General features: G+C 35.1%; 2 protein-coding genes and 1 long non-coding RNA gene across 3 annotated transcripts; all 3 read left to right on the top strand.

The window, feature by feature from the left end:
- Positions 1 to 9,945: 9,945 nt before the first annotated feature.
- Positions 9,946 to 13,203, top strand: LOC128669515 (uncharacterized). The gene is made up of 7 exons (XM_053744414.2): positions 9,946 to 10,193; positions 10,430 to 10,620; positions 11,024 to 11,172; positions 11,762 to 11,907; positions 12,064 to 12,317; positions 12,450 to 12,614; positions 12,904 to 13,203. Exons 1-7 carry the CDS (start codon positions 10,007 to 10,009, stop codon positions 13,150 to 13,152), a joined length of 1,341 nt encoding a protein of 446 aa, XP_053600389.1. The 5' UTR covers positions 9,946 to 10,006; the 3' UTR covers positions 13,153 to 13,203.
- Positions 13,204 to 14,915: 1,712 nt separating this feature from the next.
- On the top strand, positions 14,916 to 16,926 carry LOC128669306 (uncharacterized). The gene is made up of 4 exons (XR_008404628.2): positions 14,916 to 15,151; positions 15,382 to 15,547; positions 15,758 to 16,547; positions 16,645 to 16,926. It is a non-coding gene; the product is annotated as an uncharacterized LOC128669306 (long non-coding RNA).
- Positions 16,927 to 17,538: 612 nt separating this feature from the next.
- On the top strand, positions 17,539 to 20,579 carry LOC128669217 (uncharacterized protein). Its single transcript, XM_053743863.2, has 4 exons — positions 17,539 to 17,917; positions 18,235 to 18,444; positions 18,533 to 18,744; positions 19,205 to 20,579. Exons 1-4 carry the CDS (start codon positions 17,762 to 17,764, stop codon positions 19,299 to 19,301), a joined length of 675 nt encoding a protein of 224 aa, XP_053599838.1. The 5' UTR covers positions 17,539 to 17,761; the 3' UTR covers positions 19,302 to 20,579.
- The last annotated feature ends 175 nt before the right edge of the window (positions 20,580 to 20,754 follow it).

Below are 20,754 nucleotides of genomic sequence, written 5' to 3'. Positions count from 1 at the left end.
CGATGTAGACCTTAACAAGTTTCCATAGATACAATGTGTAGTATAGGATTATCTCTCTGAGCTCATGCAAGGGAGTGTCAATCACCTGGTACATAGTCGAGAGCACTCCGGGAGTCTCGCATGCGATTGATAATTAACTCGATGAAGCTCATCTGCCGACGGATAGAGCACGGTTGTACAATAACCGTGGAGCAGAAGTGACACTACAAATTATATCACACTTAATATGGTAAAACCAATTTCGTTGATACGATTTTTACTACCGATAATCATCGATGAAAAGCCAAATGCTACTGACCTACCTTATTCTAAAACCGAGTCAGACTGAATACAGTATGTGCAAGCGTAGCGTAGTAGTAGTATCACACTGACTGCGTACGTATATGTACCTACAACTCCCAATCTTCGCGCACGCTTATGCACTCGTGCTGCATACCTATTCGATCTGACCCGTTAGATAAAAATTGGCTTTTTAATTTTATCAGAATGAACACTGGAAGAAAGATCAAAACCGATTATCAGAAATACGAAGGCGTGGAAAAGGAAATTGTATTTATCTGGATAGTAAGTATTACTCCGGGTTGTACACCCACTGTCTGGAAAGTAGTAGTAGGCATCACCTCATTTTGATAATAGCGAGGATTTTTCCAGCCAAATCATCACATTTAAAAGCCCGATAATATTAACTAGAAACTACCACGTACTAAGTGTAAGATAGCTCTGTCTCATCCCGTTATTTTGGACAGAACTTCCAATCCCGCATCATTCATTATCTCTGTCTATAATGTCTTTGAGATAACCAGCTAAACCATGCATGTAAATGGTATATTTATTAGTGATGTACTTAGTGGTAAGTGAGTCATATAAATGTACTGTACATCGTAAGTGAAATAAGATAATAAATAACATTTACTTATTTGCCTACTGCAATGGTCGTGAAACAATGTTACACATCGGCCAGCCTTATAATTGGCTTGGACTAAGTTATTCCATCCAGGTATGCGTAGTGCATTCTTATTTTACTTTAAATCTTAATTATTAGGTCTAAAAATAACCATTTTAATACATTATAATACAACTACTAGTAATGATCCGATTCCTTTATTCTCGAATTACTGTAAATTGCAGCATCAATCAAATATTTCCCAAACTTTCCAACAGAAAAGATATCCAATTTAACCCCAGACAACTGTCTCATTTTCATGCAATTTAATTTGGATAGATAACGCAAACAATAAAACAATGATATCCTAACAATTTAAATTAGAAACTTAACGGTTTAAAGACAATTTCGGAAAAGAACGTTGTACTTTGAAGCACCAATGGAGCAAACAACGGTCACTAATGGCCCTTTAACTCGTATTAAGGGTGAAATTCATAGCCGTGCTTCACAAATGTATAAAAGTAATTAATGATTATAAAGTCTACGAAATTAGATAAATAAGATTTTAATATATTATTTAGATGTTACACGTTTTTCAATGCGTATTGGTGGGTTGTGATTGGGCACGCGTGGTGGAAGATTGAAAGACCATTAGGAACGATTGAATGGCTGCTGACGATGTTGATGACACTTTTCAAATATAAACAGAGGCTCTTGTTGTACCTATTATTTATGTCTGTCGAAACTGTGTATTTATGGCTGTATCAAGTATCTATATATGATTTAAGTATTCTATATGGATCATGTCATGCCAGTGCCAGATACACCAGTAGTCAAGTGGTTTTCAATTGGAAATTTTGAATAGATCGTTTTGCAAAAGAACTTACATTATACTATGACAACTTACATTATAAACGTCTTCATTTTTAACATTGAATGTAATACATCATTTGCCTTACCTTGTCCCATCATCTAGGGTCGGCGCAAAATGTCTGTTCCCTCTACAATTCTCTATCTTTTGCCATATTTGGATCCACCCCCAGTAACCTCATATCCTCCCTGACACAATCCATCCATCTCTTCCTAGGCCTTCCTCGGCCATGTACCTTCCTACTTAAAGCTTTCCTCAGCAACTTTCAAACTTCCTCTGATATAAATATTCCTTACTCTCTCCATTCTTGTAACCCCGCACATCCAGCGTAACATCCGCATTTCGGTAGAGTGAAATCTCTTTTCGTCCTGCACTTTGAATGTAATACATATATCATTTATTGATTTCTAAAATACTTTCTAAAGTACCAAAGACTACTGCCGACGAGCGAGGTAACCAGAAGCAGGTCGCAACAAACTTAGCTGCAGTCTTTCGAAGAGGCCAATTTAATAACATAGCAATGGAACTGTGCTCTTGTAGCTGGAACATAGCAAGCGGACGTTCCGCCAGCGACGGACCTGTTCCATTACTCCCGAGGGGGCCTGCAAATAAAATAAGCTGTTTAATCAATCTGACCGGACGGTTGTCCGCAAATTTGTAATAGATTGCCATCGACCCATTGCACTTACCGTAATGACATCATAAATGTTTACCTATTATATCCATCAAACTTTATGATAAGCATGAAAATCATCAAGATTTCCCGGGTACGACCTTAAATCACTTTCTCACAGTAGGCGTCCTCTGAGATCCTTATTCAGAGCTTTCATGAGTTATGCACATGCCTCTGTAAGATTCCGCGTTTGGGGATTTTGTGATGGATTGATATTACAGTAGCGACGCAAACATGTTATTCGGATTTTGATATTACTTATTTATATTCCCGTCATAAAATAAAAATTGTCCTACGTTTACAAATACGTTTTAGGCGTTATAAAAAACAATTTTGTAGGGCACGCAGAACATGTTCTTACAAAGTATAAATAATGTAATTCAAGCGAGTTCAGTTTACCGTGATCGATATAACCTTGTATAACGCTAAATATAATGCAGCTAAATAGTAAGATATTTGAAGTCTTAACAAAGAGCATCACTGTGCAATCTAATCTAGCTGAATTACCAGTTACCGTTACAAGCAGTTCAGATCAACAGACGGCGAGCAATTCCGGATCTCTACAAAGCCGTTTGAAGTAATGTACACCTTCATGTAAGCCTTTGTGCTGTAACCGGGAGGAATGTAGGATAATGTACTGAGCAACCTGTATTTATAGTGTAGGGATTGCAAAGTGGACTAAGCTGATGTACAGGTAAATTTTAATTTTACGTGTAGTATACCTAAATGGATATTGAAATTATTGTGTGAAATCACAACAACAACTAACGAAGTATGTTAGTTGTTTTGTATGATTATTCCAGGACACATAGTAGTCTTTTTATTTAAATTTATATAGATGTATTGCTTGGTGTTATTTTTATAAATGTATTTGTGTTTGGATGGAAAACTGTAAAGATGTGATGTTTTGTAATGTAGCACGTAACAAGCGTCCACGTGGTATCTTTTTTTTCATATCATGTACGCATCGTATAAAAAGAAGAGAAATGTTATGGACGCGCAGACACATATTACGTTATATGTTTCATGGTAGCCCCCAGAAACGATTATCTCGATCAGATTGCAAAGTATTGATTAAATTGATTTATATAATTTGTTAATTGGTTTATATTACATATAAGAAAGTTTTTTTTTTTCAAAAATGTATTTAACCTTGCTTTTTAATGAAAATATATTTGCTAGTCTAGTGACATGCCTAGACTAAAGTGCAGTCGGGCGTCGTCGAAAGGAAAATGGAATGAAAAGGATCACATTACCCGTGTTATTTATACTTAGGACTTGTAATTCCTACCGTATAGATTAAAAGTCCTTAAATATGCCTGTGACGCTGACGAAGCATCAATGTAAAAGAGAACCTTACAATTTTGAAGATTCAACTGTGATTTTACAACCGGCCGCCTGACTCTCCTATTGTTATGTTTCAAACGACAAAGCTACAAGTCCCTAAGTCATCTCCACAACATCCACGGGAGGACTTGGAGTGGTATTTTTCTAGGGCGGAACCACATGCGAAAATAGTACAAACACACATTATTACTTATTTAAATTCGCAATTCGAGGTTTACTTTATGGTTGTGTAATTGGCACCCAAATGTGCCTCGCCCTCGATACACGACTCCCGGGGTCTCGAAATACTCACGCAATTAAATATTAAGCTGACCTCAGCTCCTCGAATTAATGAGCCCGTAACTTTAGACCCTCCGAGAAAGTTCGCGAAACTTCTACTCGCTCCTATATGTAAACAAGCATTGTAACTACCGTTATGTTTCAAATTATTTTATAGTATGTTTTCAATTACGGAATGAGTACGTCCTCAGAAGAGTTGATTTATTTCATATTCGACTTTGGCAACGTCGCTTCTGAACTCCGACTCCAAAGTTATCAAGTTTTGCCATCCGCTAGAAAAGAGCTGCCGGTTCCCAAACGGCTGAACACACGTTTTCCAATTATAGCTAAGATACACTATCGATTAAGTTATCTTTCAAATGTATAAAATTAGATAAAAATCGATTCGGACTGCTATAATGTATATATACACAGACAGACTTACAACTCCTTTCGTACCTACAGTATGTACGGTATGATACTGTCGGGGTTTAAAAATTATTTGACTCATTTTTCGACAATATCATAATAGATTACGTAGAGTGAGGATTTATAACTACAAAAAAGCCGTAATCTGATATATATTATATTGATGATTGATAGTTTCCTAGTATCAATATCCTAAAATGCTTCGACTAATGTTAGAAGTTTATACTTAAACATTTCTCATTTCATTCAATTGAAACTGAACACTAGATAATTGAAATTAAAACGCCATTCTCGAGTTTCAAATATTCCGGGATTTATGTTGAATCAGAATATATAATTGGGCAAAAATTTTCTGTAAATTTCCCGATTGCCTGAATGATTCATATATTGAAGTAATTTCTTTAAAGCCATTAGGTATGTCTAAGAACCATACGAGAATAACATTAAATTATTATTTAACTAGAGGCCCGGTTCGGCTTTACTCGGGTAAAACCATAAAAAAGTAGCCTTATACTCTTTAAAATTCCGTCTAATCATATGCCAAATTTCATCAAAAACTGCAAGGCAGTTTTTGAGTTTATTTCATAAAAATACAAATCTCTTCTCTTTATAATATTAGTATGGATTAGGCTTTATAAATTACGTGAAGTTTTTAATTTTGAACCTTTATTCGAAATTCATTAGTTGAAGTGGAACGCTATTTGTACTTCGGAGCTTCGTAGACCTTCGTAGCACTACCGTAACAGAACAACCCCGAAGTAACTGAAATTTGTAGATTGAATTTAATACTATAGTGATATTTCTTCGATAATTTTCAGTTTTTAATAGTTTCGGCTCACACTTACCAATTTCGTCTTGGATGATGATTAAGGCAAATTAAGGTATTTCAAATTGTCTTGAGCCCGAGTAAAGGAAACTCTTTAATATCTGTTTACGAGAATATATAACTACCGTTATTCTCATAATTTAATCCTAGTTGTTAGTTGGATCTTCATGGAATGAGAATGTAATACCAAAACTTTGAAATGATCTCCTTTGTGCAAGTTTTAAATTAATTTACATCAAGTTAAGTAAGATAACACATTATTCATATAAAGTTTATAAATAATTAAGTAAAATTTCTCAAAATCCAGTTTGTTTGAAGTACAAAATAAGGGCTGTGCTCTCGCAGGTCTGCATAAATTATTATAAGACAGCAATCTCAACTCGTTCAATTATTTGAGACGGCCAATTAGGCTTATCGTTCATACTAATTTTGAGAGTTGAGGAAAGTTCAAAATAGCAGTAATTTTAACGCCCGCTCAAAGTGGGAGGCAGACACAAAATGGCGAGAGTATAAATAGTAGTCTTTATTTTCCTTTTACATTTTATTTAAATACATAAGAATTTAATATATCTACCTGAGGGCCGGAGAGGAAGAGGAGACCAAGGAGTAGATGGCAGGATGACCTCAACAAATTTTTGAAAGAATGACCAGACTTAGTCTTGGACTGAGATGAGTGGAAGACCTTTGTTTGGCCAGCAGTGGGACACGTCATCAAAAGGTAAAACAAATGGATGTATTTAACAGAAAATACGTGACGTATTGACAATCAAACGGAAATAACTACGCACGCGAGGCCGCAGGCCGAGCCACTCCTGCACACTTTATACATGGATGACATCCTACTTTTCGGTAACCCCTTTTTCACCAGAAAATCTCAACACGACAACAAACATTGTGACTAAAACTACAGCCGCACGACTACCTCGCGCGGGGGTTAGTATATAAAAGCGAAAAAAACGAAGCGAAAGCGAACCCAAAATATAATAAGTCCGCACATTAGTACTTTCCATATTTCCGTCCGTAGTAAACTAACATTGATGTCCAAGTTGCCGCTTTTGGGCCATCCTCGGATTATGCGGCGTTACATATAATTGCAAACTCCACCTGTGCTTGTAGCCTCAGAAGTACATTCACTGATATGATCGTCAATGGCTGTGGCGGCTGGGTCAGGTTGTTGTGTCCGTAAAATTAATAGTTACACATGGTAACTAAAATTTACAGTTACATTCTTAATTACAATGTAATTGTGTTGTAATTTTGTTTAATTTATCATCTTATTTTAAATTTTGTTGCTTTTTTCCACTCTCCTTGGTGAATACCAATATATCTATACTAACATTATAAATAACAGAAGTTTATAATTTTGAATATTACAAATAAATTAAAAACTACTCGACCGATTTTGATGAAAGTTTGCTCATAGATCAAAAAGCTCTTCAGGAGAAAAATTACCTACCTTGTATAGAAAAAAATGCGGACGAAGTCGTGAGCAGTAGTAGTGTGTAATACCTACAAATAATGTTAATTATTTAAACAATAAAATATTTGCGTGCGTACATTAACTGAGCAAAACTAACAAACAACAAATAATAGTAATTTGATATTCACCAGTATATTGTATCTCGAAATAGACATAATTACGTGATAATTATCTGACATCGAATTCACCGAAGCTACTGTTTGTTTAATTTACTCGATGTACCTAAATGTCAAAGTTGTGAAACCTGAGATTTAATTTTCTGAGAAAGTTTAACTAACTTCGGTGCTGGCACCGTTTTCTGCTCGGGATAAAACCAACCAATGAATCCGTTCAACAACGTTCTTTGTTTTAATAAGAGAAAACTCTGTAGACAAATTAAACATTTTATTAAACTTGTAGTTTTAAAATACTATTAGTTACCGCTAATAACAGATTTTTGTAAAAATCCTGTAATAAATATTTTAAGAAATCGTGTGATACCAATTTCTCCATTTGCAAGATCCAGTACACAAAAGTCGTGGGTTTGAAATTCCAACACACAACTTTTGTTTACGATTCGAACTTCGAATAACTCTGGAGTGCCCGTTTAACCCAGAATAGACCATAGGTAGCCACAGGGTTTTCGGGTCGCTTGGCAATCACTGAGAAAAAGAGCCCGTGTTAATTAAATTCACATTCATAAATACCTGAGCAACTATATCCGTGTTGTTGATTCTTTGGGATAGATAAGACCCTGGCTGGTATCGGCGGACCCATTCCACTATCAGGTTTGACATAATCCGAAAATCCCAGCAGCAGGAAGGCCTCGCCCGCAGAGAAACGTCTCGTTATTATTTCAAGTCCTATACAAAGTTAAAGTATCTTTAGGCATTTCTTCATAATTCATAAGCATAGAACATAATTTTTCATATAATAGGTTTAATTATTTCCGATAAATTATAAATGGTTCAAAATAATAAAAAAATTAAAATAATTCATTTTTATTTTTTTATCTGTTGTTTTCTTGACAGTATAATATATTACTACACACATAATATATATTTTTTAATAATTTAATAAATATTCACGTCACGCAAAGGCCCAAACCTGATTTAAATATTATTCGGCGGAACAAAAAACCGTATAGCAGATGAATACACAAAATTTACATTAAGTATTTTATCTTTTATAATGAGTTAGCAAAGTTATAATCTTAAAACACCGTAATAAAAAACAGAAAAACCCGAGTTTCACGTCGGGAGAACGGAAAGCAATTTACAAGAATACAAAGTAAATACCTCAATAGAATACCGTAAAAGGATAATTTTATAAATCTTCTTGGGAACCATTCTTATGAAAAGGAAAGGGAGGTGGCCTGCAGGGGAGGGGGTGGCGCATCGCGAGCGTGTGCACTGACCGTGCACGATCCGGTTAAAGTAGGGTTGGCAAAAAGATCATAAAATATCTTCATCTTGGTCAAGATTGTTAATTCTTACATATTATGGGCCGAGGAGCTAGTCTCTTATAAAAAAACCTGCATGTAATCGGCTTTATTGTCATTTACAATGTCAAACTGGAACATGCAGTGCTTATTAATAAATATCATTTTTTTACGTAGGTTACTTCATTAATCACTAATCACGGAAACCTGCATGTGAATTTCAAACGCTAGCTGCGTGTCAAGACCTTACGTTATCTTGGATTGTGTTTGATATGATAAATGCATCACGCAATCAACACACCTCCGCAAATGGCGACTCCGAATATCGATAATTTACTGATATCCAACATGACATAGGTAAATGACAGATTTACAGAACTTTACTGGGTATACTTGAAAATTACTTTGCTATGTTGCAATGTTACCTGATTTCTTTGAACCCATATCTTATATTAAATCGATCGTAAATTCTGAATCAATACATTTTGAATTTCAAAAAGCATATCAATCTTATAAACTGATAAATTTATTTTACGAACAGTTGGCAAAACAGTAATAGTTTTTACACGTATTTTTTCAGTTTCACCCTTCTCATCGTCAAATCCTGCAAGTTACATTTCTATTATCGTCTTTAACTATAGTTCCGTTTGTTCTATAGAGTCGAATTTTCCACGTGGCTTCAGTTTCATAATGCGTATTATAATAAGCATGACCTGAAGGATTGGCTCCCATCGAGGGAACACCACTTTTTTTGTTACGCAACAAGATCCACATTACTTATTTTATAATTATAACTTTAAATATCAATTTGTAAGTCTTTACAAGTACCTACACGATTTTTAAATTCCATGCTATTAATACAAGCAGGATTGTATTTAGCCACTTACTTTATGGACTTTATTTCGTTCTGTAATCCGTATTTTACCCGTTGAATATATTTTATCGGAGACTCAGGTATTCGTTGTTAGATATTATTTTAGTTAGATATTATGAAAATGTGTTATCAGTAGTAGATACGAATATTTCCCAGAGATCTGGAAAATGGTGTCTCTATACAAAACAAATATGTCGTCGTGTTAAATTTACCGTAAACTGCGTAAGTATTATCTTTTACGTTATATTTTATTCACAATTCATTTATTTATTTATTAGTTATAATTAACAATGATCAATTTCAAAGATCGCTCCTAGATAATTATCGAACGCAGTTCACAATCTTCACAAATCTGTATGTTCAGTGAAACCTAATGTATGTCAAAAGTATAAGTTGCAAAAAAATTCTACCTACTTTATATGCACTTTTTGTCTTTTTGTCTTCATGTTTGACACAATTTTAATTATTTTTTGTGCATAAATATAAGTCGACTTTTTAATATATATGTTCTTGTTTGCTTTAATGTTCTGTGATAATGATTCTCCGAGTCGACACATAAGTAACTAGTATAGGTAGAGTTAGGCTAGAAACGAGTATTTCATTTTCTGTTTATCATTTTTGCCCTGCATTTGAATTTACTACTAAAGCTAGAAGAACGTAATCAATACAACTTAGGAAGGATTTACTTTTGATTTGATTTTTATACAAAGATTTGTTATAAAATATCTAATCAGTTTTCCCTATAATTAAGTAATCAGCGACCAATGTAACAAATTTAAGACAATCAAAAATTTTGGATTATGATTACAGAATAGATACCAAAAATTATTAATTACCGTAAGTAAGATTACCTTGTCATATAAATACTAATGATCGTCATCTGTCTGGCGACACAGTCCGCTGTGACCGTCGAAAGGAGTCTGAAAATTCTTTGTCTGGACAAGGATGCAACGTTTCGCGTTTGTGTTGGCCGCCCTCGTGGTGGCTGTGACTTGTTTCCCCTCAGAGATCCCGGCTCCTGGTGAACTAGCTCTGGTTTTCAATGAGGAAGATTTTGAGGATTACCTCGACGCCTGGTTGGAACTAGAAGAACCCAAATGGGCGAATGCTTCCCAGGCGCAACCTCGTAGCGGTAAGTACCCAAAAAGTTTTTAATTTCAATATTTACATTTTATTTTATCTGTAAACTTCCCCAAAATAACATAATCCTTCTCTCTATTACAGATAGTAATAGTTATATTTTATTATGTAATAGTTATATTTTATTATGACAAACTTTAATACTTACATACAATTGTTATGGCCGCTGAATTTAAACAACCGTCAATGATCGATAAAATCCAGTCACTGACGCCAGCGTCTATATAGGTTGCACAATTAGGGTGAACGGTGACCTGGGCCAGCCCCAGCCCGTGTACCTGCACAACAACAACTACATCGTGCCCACCGGCAACACCGGCCAGATCCACCTGGCTACCGGCGAGCAAGTGCGGGTCGTCTGCACGGGCTCCGGCCGCACCATCCAGCATTCTAATATTGCCTCCACTGTGTCTGCTGCTGTAAGTTTACGCATCCGCATCTGTACCCTACAATCTTTCACAATCACAAGTCATCGATCCAGTGGGTGTCCCATACTTCGCTTACCTAGGCGTGGTCATATACTTATGGCATAAAAGTATATTGACTATCATGTATTTTTTCACATTTTTTTGCACATTCTTTGACCATTGACATAATTGACGCGTCGTTGCAATTGATTGAATGACACGAGACTTGATGATAGTCATAATGGCTGAATCTGTAGCAATATCATCAACAGGCAAAACAAACAACGATAATTGCTTTCTAATGGTTTAAAAATAGCGTGCGTTATTCGCATGCTATTTTATCAGAGCATTCATCGCACAAAATAAAGCTCACTCGCTCGCTCGCTCAGATGTAAACAGAGGCCTTTGCTTGCAGACTGCAACATGTGTGAACGATGCTTTGGTTTCCGGATCCGGTTGGTTGAACGGCAACAGTGCCTTCGGAGGCTTGACCTGCTCCGCTCACTCCTTCTACGACGCTGAGGGCACCAGCTCCAGATGTTTTAACAATAATCTAGTCATCCGGTAATAGTTTATTTTCTTCTTCCTGACCTCTTCCCACTTATGCATGTGAGAAACAGTATGCTAATTCCTTCCATTTAGCTGTGTCTCTATGCATAAACAATACGCAATAAATATATAATATTATATGTCTACCTACCTATTTATTCAAAATGTTTGAAATTAGAGCAGGCAGTACCGCGGGCCTAAACTTATATAATTATAAAAGTTAATTTCTATTGTGATGAAGAGCATTTTGATTATTATGTTAAAACAATAAGTATTTGGACCTAATATTAGCTTCGTTAAAAATAGAAAGGTGTACCCAGACCAGACTGTAAAAGAAAAAGCTTTACAGAAAGGCATCCTCTTCATCAATAAAATACCTGCAATTGTTAAACACCTAGCAATAGTGGTGCAAAGACAATGCTAATAGCAAAAATATATATAGTTCTGAAAATTATCTAATAATAATAAAATATGCGAATTGCGCTCTTGATTATTTATTGATTACATCAACATGAAAAAACAAAAAATATTTGATAAACTAATTTTAGGTTATATTATCAACAAGAAGCCATTTTACTGATATACATATATAAGTAAATTTCAGAATTGGCTTCATCGCCGAAAATATTTTCTATCCCCTATATTGGTCATGCTTTGACCAAAATAGGTTGGAAGTACTGTACGTGTGGTATGAGCAAAACCCTCAGAATGCCGTCCATCAAACTGGAGTCGACAGGCCTAGCTGGCTAGGTATGTAAACACGTCACTCATATTATTCAGATTAATATGGTACTAGGTCACTAATATTCATAACTTCTCTATTTCCTCTTTACCTATTTAAGAAAATACTACCACGAAAAAAGTATCAGACCAATGTTCAGTCATCGAATGTGCTTCTTGTTTTAGCTGGTTCCTTCTTCCCTGGCGTGGCCGTGAACACAATGTATACACAAGTCCAGCAGAAGGCAACAATCGCCGGACTAGTTGGCCAGGAGTTGGCTGACAAATACATCACGTCTCAACAGTTCCTGGCCCGCGGCCATCTTGCCGCCAAAACTGACTTCATCTTCGCCACTGGCCAACGCGCTACATTCTATTTCATCAACGCTGCCCCTCAGTTCCAACCATTCAATGCTGGTAACTGGAACTGGCTTGAGCAAGTGAGTATAGCAAAATAACATTATAAATATGTTTTATGATTTTCTAGCCGTCTATATTGCTAACAATATAATAAAACAATCATTATAATAAAATCAAATGAGTTCTTACTAAACCACGTTACGTTTCCTCAGAATCTGCGTGCCCGTATTGGAGCTGCTGGATACCACACCACCATCTACACTGGGACTTTCGGTGTGAGTCAGCTGCGGGACCAGAACAACCAGCTGGTAGACATCTTCCTACACCGGGACGCAAACAACAACCCGCAACTCCCAGTCCCGTTGTATTACTACAAGGTAATTACATGATAAGTTCTAGTCTTATAGATAAGAAGGCAGAAACCCGAAAGAACCAAAAGTGACGAAAGCGAAACAGTACCTATACCAACAAAATAACGCGTTCAGATGAGAGAGAACGACACTTATTTACATGTACCTATTTACTTCAAGAGATAACAGCTCTAGCGCACTTTTCCTGTTAGATAATAACACCAAGTTTTACCTTTTGTTGCCTTTGTTCAGCTAAATACCAAAATATTATTTTTAACAAAAGGACCTGAATCAACCATAGAATAATAATTTGCAGGTTGTATACGACGCTTCACGTCGCCTCGGCACGGCTTTCGTGAGCATCAACAACCCGTACTACACGGAGAATGAAGTGCGCGCGTTGACGTTCTGCCAGGACCGATGCCGCAACAACAACGCCTTTAACTGGCTGAACTGGCAGCCCGACCGCATCGACATTGGCTACAGCTTCTGCTGCACCGTCGCCGACTTCAGAAACGTCGTACCGCATCTCCCGGCCTTTGACGTCATTGGTCTATTGACGTAGTACCTATTAAGTATTATAATGATCACACTAATAAATTATCACAAAATATAATGAATTTGTTTGAGTTTCTCGTCTGACTTATAAGGCCACATTTGATAATATCAGTAGTGTTGGTGAAAGCAGAATGGGAACGTGTCGCACTCGCACTTTATAGTATCTACCTAATCGGTGGGATTTGATACCTACCTACAATCCGAGGATTGTAGATAGGTATCAAATCCCACAGATGTTTAATTAGAGATGAAAGTATTAGAAAGGATTTTTTGTGGCTATTTTATGAAACAATAAACGAGTATTTTGAATAACACTTTTATCTCTAATACCTGCGCTGATGGTCGCCATTATGGTTCAACTTATGTGCCAAGGCTTGTATCTAGGTAACTAGACAGTTCCAGTGTGATAGGTGTTGTCCTTTTTATTTTTATCTAGTGTAAAAAATCTCTTGTGGAATTTTTATTTTTGTAATGGTGGTGAGCACCGCCCGCGCCCTCCATACCGCGAAAGAAGTCCCGCAGATGTGGCGCTACTTGCAAACAACAATGTTGATTGTGACCTTGGTTCCCCATACCTATTGGATATTCCTTCTTTCCGTTGTGGTTGTGGCACGGTCTCCGAGTATTTCACTTCATACTACAGATATAAAAACATTACGTAGTGTCTTTATGCCACTAACTCCACGCACGCCCCGCGCGGGGCCCTTCAAATTCCAAATTCTTTATTCAATTTAGGATGATATACATCACTTATTGACTTCAAAAAATTACTTAAACTAAGTCTAATGCCGGCTTCCAAAGCGCAGGTGAAGAAGAAGCGGCACAACAAACTTCACCGCAGCCTTTTCTCCAAGGACGTCAAGTAACAAATATAGGTCTTATACATTTTAAAAATTAGGAGGACGAATTTCCATCATTATTATAAATGTCAAAATTTGAATGAATAAATAAAAGTTGTATTTCCAATAAAATTATTGAAAATTGACACACATAAAACATATAAAAATAAAAAGCTAAATGTACAAAACGTACGTAATAATGTCATAAATCAATTACATATATAATGAGGATACTGCACCATGCTAGGGCCAAACATTATTGTCGTTCACATAATCATCAGACTTGTAATTGCCTTTTTACAAAGTACTTCTTTTATATAATTTAATTTTTTTTTTAATTTTACTACCTACATCTATAACTCACTCAATGCCAAATGTCACTCGTTTGAAAGGAAAAAAAACGTCACCATATTGATATCAAATCAATAGTGATGTAGGTAATGAACGAGTATCAAAATAAATAGTTACTCGATTTGCTCTTTTTCAGTACATAGAAAAGTCAAATGAACGTTTTCCTTCATTGTCGTATTCCTCATGGCTGTCGTGGTCACTATGTGGGATTAAACACACATTACAATTTTCTTGGCAATATTAATGGAGTGGTTTGCCATCGCCTTCTCCATCTCGTAATTAAGTTAATAATCGACCAGTGTGCAGGTTTCCTTACGATATTTTTCTTCACCGGATGCAAGTGGTGGTCGATAAAAACTACTATGAGCCGGATTGGTACAACTCATGTGGCACGAGTAGAATTCGAACTTGGGACCTTTCGATCCAAAGGCGGTCGTCTTAACTATTACTCCAACACTTGAACTTTTTAGTCACATAATATTTTGAAGTATGAAAATGAAACTGCTAGTACAGCTTGGCAAAAAATAGTTTGTACCGGTGACAGGTGGTACTAAATAGTATGAATAATGGCAACACTATTTTGCTGTCATAGAATAGTACATATTGACGTCAAACGTGCGTTTTGGTTTTTTAGTTTTGGTGTAATTGAAAGTTTTAACTGACAAATTCGAAAAATAAATATAGAAACATGAATAAAACTATCCGGAGCAGTAGCAGGAAGGTAATTCATAGAGTGTTCTTGCATTGTTTGGCAGAACAAGAAGCTGGAGAAATGCACAATTGATAATGTTTATAGACGAACAGCCGAAATGACAAGTATTTATTTATTATCACATTATTATTTATCCATAGAATATAGTAATAAAACATTGTTTTAAGGATTTTTCGTACTAAGATCATAAATTATTGTGAAAAATAGATTTCAACTCAACGCAATTTGGAGGTTATGTTTTGCAAATTTGAAGTGGCACGCATACTAGGACAACGTGAGATTGATCTTTTAATTTTTTTTAATAGTATTCTCACACAATTATATTTATTTTTAGGTGTTAGCATAAATACTGTCCGAAATATGGAAAAAGAAGGTGTTAGAAATAAGGGCGTATTTTCTACACCAGGGAAACACCGAAAAGGTCGTCCAAGGTTTTGTATAATTTTGATTGGTCGGCCATAAGACAAAAGGTCCATTTTTTCTACGTGGTGAAAAAGCAGGTAAATAAAAAATATTTATTATATATATATTATATAAAATTTTCATGTCAAGCCATGTCAGATGACTTCACGCGGCGTAAAAATCTGACACCAATGTTGGCCACTTACATACACGAAAAACAACAACATATTGTTATCCATAGTGTTGGAGAATTGCTAGAGATAGTTTATTATACTATCCAAATCTTATAGTTTATTTGTTATTTTTAGGTGCCCACTCTTCGTAATCTGCTACCTATTATTAAGCAGACAAGTATTACTTTCACTAGGTTTTAAATATAAGAAATGTCAGTCTGACAGGTCAGCCCTAATAGAAAAAACTGACAAGAGACTCTCAAGAGAGAAAAATATCTCAAAATTATTATGGACAACAGATATTTGCCAGAGGAACTGAGAAAAAATATTATATATTTAGATGAGAGCTATGTCCATGACTCATATAAACTTAAAAAATGCTGGCAGTCAATGGATGTTAGTGGAGTAAAAGAAAATGTGAGCAAAGGCAAGCGGTACATTATTGTACTGCTGGCAGTGAGAAGGGATTTGTTCCGAATGCCTTATTGATTTTCAGCAGGAATAATCAGAATGAGGACTACCACTCTGAAATGAACCAGTCCAATTTCACGAAATGGGTTAAAGATAAATTAATCCTAAACCTCACTGAGGCAAGTATTATAGTCATGGACAATGCGCCCTACCACTCAGTGATATTATATATAATAAGGCACCAACAAGCGCAACAAAAGTTGCAGAAATAAAAGTATGGCTTGAAGACAATGGCGTGCCGTTTGAAGATTCATTGCGCAAGCCGGAGCTTTTAACATTAATAAAACGCCATAAACCGGCGCGTCTATATGAAATAGATGAGATTTTAGGAGAACATGGTCATACAGTGGTATGACTTCCACCTTACCATTGCGATTTAAACCCAATTGAATTAATTTGGATGATCGCGAAGCATAAAATCGCATCAAATAATGTGTGCTCAAGTGATATAAAGGTAAAGGTTCTCTAATTAGCTTTTATTCAGAATATTATTAATTTATTATATGTATTGAAATGATTAGCTTTAATTTTGTTTAAAATGTTTTTTGTAGATGGCAGCTCAGCAAGAATTTGAAAGTATCACAGTTGAAAATTGGGCAAATTCATGCAGACATGTGATGATGATGAATTGAGTATTTTTAGAGAGGCAGATCTTTGTACACCGATATAGAACAATTAGTCATTGATGTCAATGATGACAGCAGCAGTGACGAGACATCAGAATCCTCTTATTCTCATATAGCAGGAACGTCAACCCAAGAACCTGTCTTCTCAGGTGTAGAATTTCTGGATGAACAATTTGATTCTGATTAAATAAAATCACTGATAATTAACTGAGTTTTTTTAATTGTACTAATATTATAAATGCGAAAGTTTGTAAGGATATGAGTGTGTTTGTTATCTTTCACGCCAGAAACTACTGGACGAATTATTATGAAATTTGGATGGTACACACGGGTAGAATATAAACTGGACTAACATAGGATACTTTTTATCCCGAAATTCCAAGAAAATCCCGAAGCCCCGGGACGCAGCTCGTATCATATAAAAATTTGTAACACAGGCGAGCGTTGCCATCCCTAAAAAATCTTTTCACACCCTTTTCATGATGTTGATGGTTTATGCTGTTACCTTTTTTTGCTTAAAAAAAAACAATTATTCAAAGTATCACATGTTTTAGTCAGGTTATATGGGGTGGCCATATGAAGAGAGGCATTTTAGGCCCTCATTTTTTCCATACTTTTTCTTGCCAAGCTGTAGTTATTAGGTAGACTTATTACAACATCAATTATATAATAAAATCATAGCAAAGTTCATTGCTTGCGTAAAAGATTTTATAGAATAATCGAATAAGACTGTGATACGAAAACTTAGCGACAACACTAAACAGACTTGACATTCGTTTCTGACAGGCTAACAGAAATTAGCGACGACATACATCAATGACAATGACCAAAGAAGCATAGGTACGTATACCTACGTAGCCACCTATGTCGGCGACATACATACATGTAGGTACCTACCTACATAAGTAATAACGTCTCACAGTACAGTATATTTTTGATAACTAAACAAACAAATAAATCGTTAATTTAAGTGTTCTGTTCTTATGGCTTAAAAATTCCATTTTAAATTGAATTCCTGTGAGTGTTTTGATCCTTTGAAATAATGGCAGAAGATCTAAAGCAAGTCAATGAAGATGATTTAAAACAGCTAAAAGAAAGGATGAATTTGATAGCAAGTGCGGATCCAGGGCAGTATCATAACGAGTTTTCATTGCGAAGATATCTCAGAGCATTCAAAACTGTTGACCAAGCATTTCAGGTAATTACTGGATAAGCCTGTTTCTTCTACATATGTTTAGAAATTATTGATTTTTCATGATTATAACTTGACGATAATGTCGTTCTATCGTGGTGTTCCTCAATCATTTGGTGTTTCATAAGTATACTTAAACATACCATATCATCAGAAATGTTCTAAGTAGGTTTAAAAGCTATCATTGAAATCAGATAGTAGGTGACTAAATCTAATCTTTAGATATTTTTTTGATATGTCACTATAGAGATTGAAGTAATGTTTCCAGAGCCTGTTAAGTGTATATTTAAATTTAGCCTTTATCATCAATTCAACATTTGTAGGCAATTATTAAAACAAACAAATGGAGAATGGAGTATGGAGTGGCTGAGCTGCACAATGATAAAGAACTTATAGAGAAATATTCAGATAAAGCTCGTGTTTTGAGACACCGTGATATAACTGGCCGGCCTATTATCTACATTCCTGCAAAAAATCATAGCTCCAGTGATAGAAATATTGATGATCTCACCAAATTCATTGTATATTGCTTGGTAAGTAGCAAATACTTTCATTTTAGTAAATTTTTATGTGTTAATATTATAAATAGAAAAGCAATATAAATGTGATCTTCATTTTCAGGAAGATGCCAGCAAAAGATGTTTTGAGGAAGTAGTTGACAATTTATGCATTGTGTTTGACTTGAACAACTTTACACTGTCTTGTATGGACTACCAAGTTCTGAAGAATCTGATCTGGCTACTCAGCCGACATTACCCGGAGAGGTTGGGTGTTTGCCTGATCATCAATGCCCCAGCTTTTTTCTCTGGATGTTGGGCAGTAATAAAGGGCTGGTATGTGTAGTATTATCAGGAAATTTCACTATTACATTTTTTTCTTCTGCACATTATCCACTAATGGCTTGCCTCGAGACTCCCATGTTAATTCTGATGAAAATGAAATGAGGTTTCCCCTGTGGAACTTGTTTCATATCAAATCTGGACAGTTATTGTGAGAAAGAATAACAAACATTATACCAAATCACCAACACATATCATAATCCATACATTCACACAAACTTTAAGGATAACATTAATTACTTTTTAACCACGAGGCTTTGTTGGTACAGTCTACAGCACATCAAGTTACCCTGCATGAGCCTCTATGGTGCGGTAATAGCGGCAAGTTTACAATGAATTTGGGTAGGTTGATGTGCTGTGGACTGTACACCTAAATATATCTAAAACTCAAGATTTATACTTAAATGAGATAACTAATTGAGCACAGACAAGTGAAAGTAGTTTTTAATTTCAGGTTAGATGAAAACACGGCTGGCAAGGTTACTTTTGTTAATTCTGAAATGGATCTTTGCCGATACCTAATACCAGACATCCTGCCAACGGACATGTAAATTGTTTATAGAAAGTACAGTAATTTTACATTTAGTTAAGTTATTTGTAAGCATATTATAAGACATTAATCTGTTTTAATCATTGTCATTAATAAAACATTCCAGTCCAGAGATCAGCAATGTGAAAAGGTTGCATGAAATTCTAAATAAAATTAAATAACTACTTGAAATTAAACATTCATTCAACACTAGAATTGTCTTTCAGAACAGGATTTTTTATAAATGTCAAAGTTATTATCCTTTCACAATTTAATACCAATATTATCTTTTATACCTAACAACTAAGCCATGGTGTTTGAGATTTGTTTTTATTTATTTAGTCAATATTAAAGTCAATTATTTTAGTTTTTGAGGAAATAATAAAAATGACCATGATGAGAAAACATTGAGCTATTATAAAAGAGCATGCATATTATGCATAATAGGTCATATTGCATAATAGACCGGGGGCCGCTCAAGTAGGCGGTAGCAGCCAATGATATCATATCATTGGCTGCTACCGCCGCCCCAGTCAGCAAGCAATGCCGGACCAGCGAACTACTACAGGTAGTTGTAGTGATTATTATATTGTAAGCAATTATGCAGAGATTAACCTGAATTTTGACAGTAGCTGAGATTCTGTACTGTATAATAATAAATTGTTTCGAGAGCGTTTCCACCACCGATTTCCACCTATCTCTTTAATTATAAATCTGTCCTGATCACTTTTCTTGCATTTAGTCTGACACATCAATCCAACAGCTATGCTAGATTGTTACGTTATTTTTAATGATCATTCCACTCTACAATCATTTTAACCTTAATAATACTAGTCAAATAAATTATGTACAACTGTACATAATTTCGAGGAGGAAAATATTTAAATTATCAAATATGCTAATAGGAAGTTTCATTGAATTAATGTATTTTATGATTGGACAATATGGAAATTCCACTGTGTACAGTGTTGGGTTTAAGTTACCTACTATTTAAAAATGGTCAAGGCTTCGCTAACATGGGACCATTAAAGATTGTATTTTCTGACTGGGAAATCTAAAACTTTTGTGCAGTGTCAGACTCACTTCAATGAAATTATTCAATTTGTCACTCATGTTTGTAAAAACTTAGCACTGTAAAAGGAAACCTGAATCATTTTTTATTTAAAAATGTTTAGCTATAGATAAGATTTAAAATGTGTTGTTTATTTATAATTGTTTTAAACAATGTGTTCCACCAAAAACTTTACCTGTTGTATTTTTAACAATTAAACCTGAAATATACAGGGTATATTTTAAAACTTATTTGTTGTTTAACTACGTAAGTTGTTATGTTATTGTTTACTATAATTCAGTTTATCATATTTTTAATATTACCTAACTGGCATATAATCATTTCTCAATTCTTTGTGCTTGTTGTATATGTATTACATTCGTTCATATTTTGTATTAGTTGAAATTCCATTTACTTAAACTAT

The sequence above is a fragment of the Plodia interpunctella genome, chromosome 4 (assembly GCF_027563975.2).
Source record: "Plodia interpunctella isolate USDA-ARS_2022_Savannah chromosome 4, ilPloInte3.2, whole genome shotgun sequence".
Lineage (NCBI taxonomy): Eukaryota > Metazoa > Arthropoda > Insecta > Lepidoptera > Pyralidae > Plodia > Plodia interpunctella.
The sequence above is the reverse complement of the archived record's forward strand: the minus strand, read 5'-3'. Positions and strand labels throughout refer to the sequence as shown.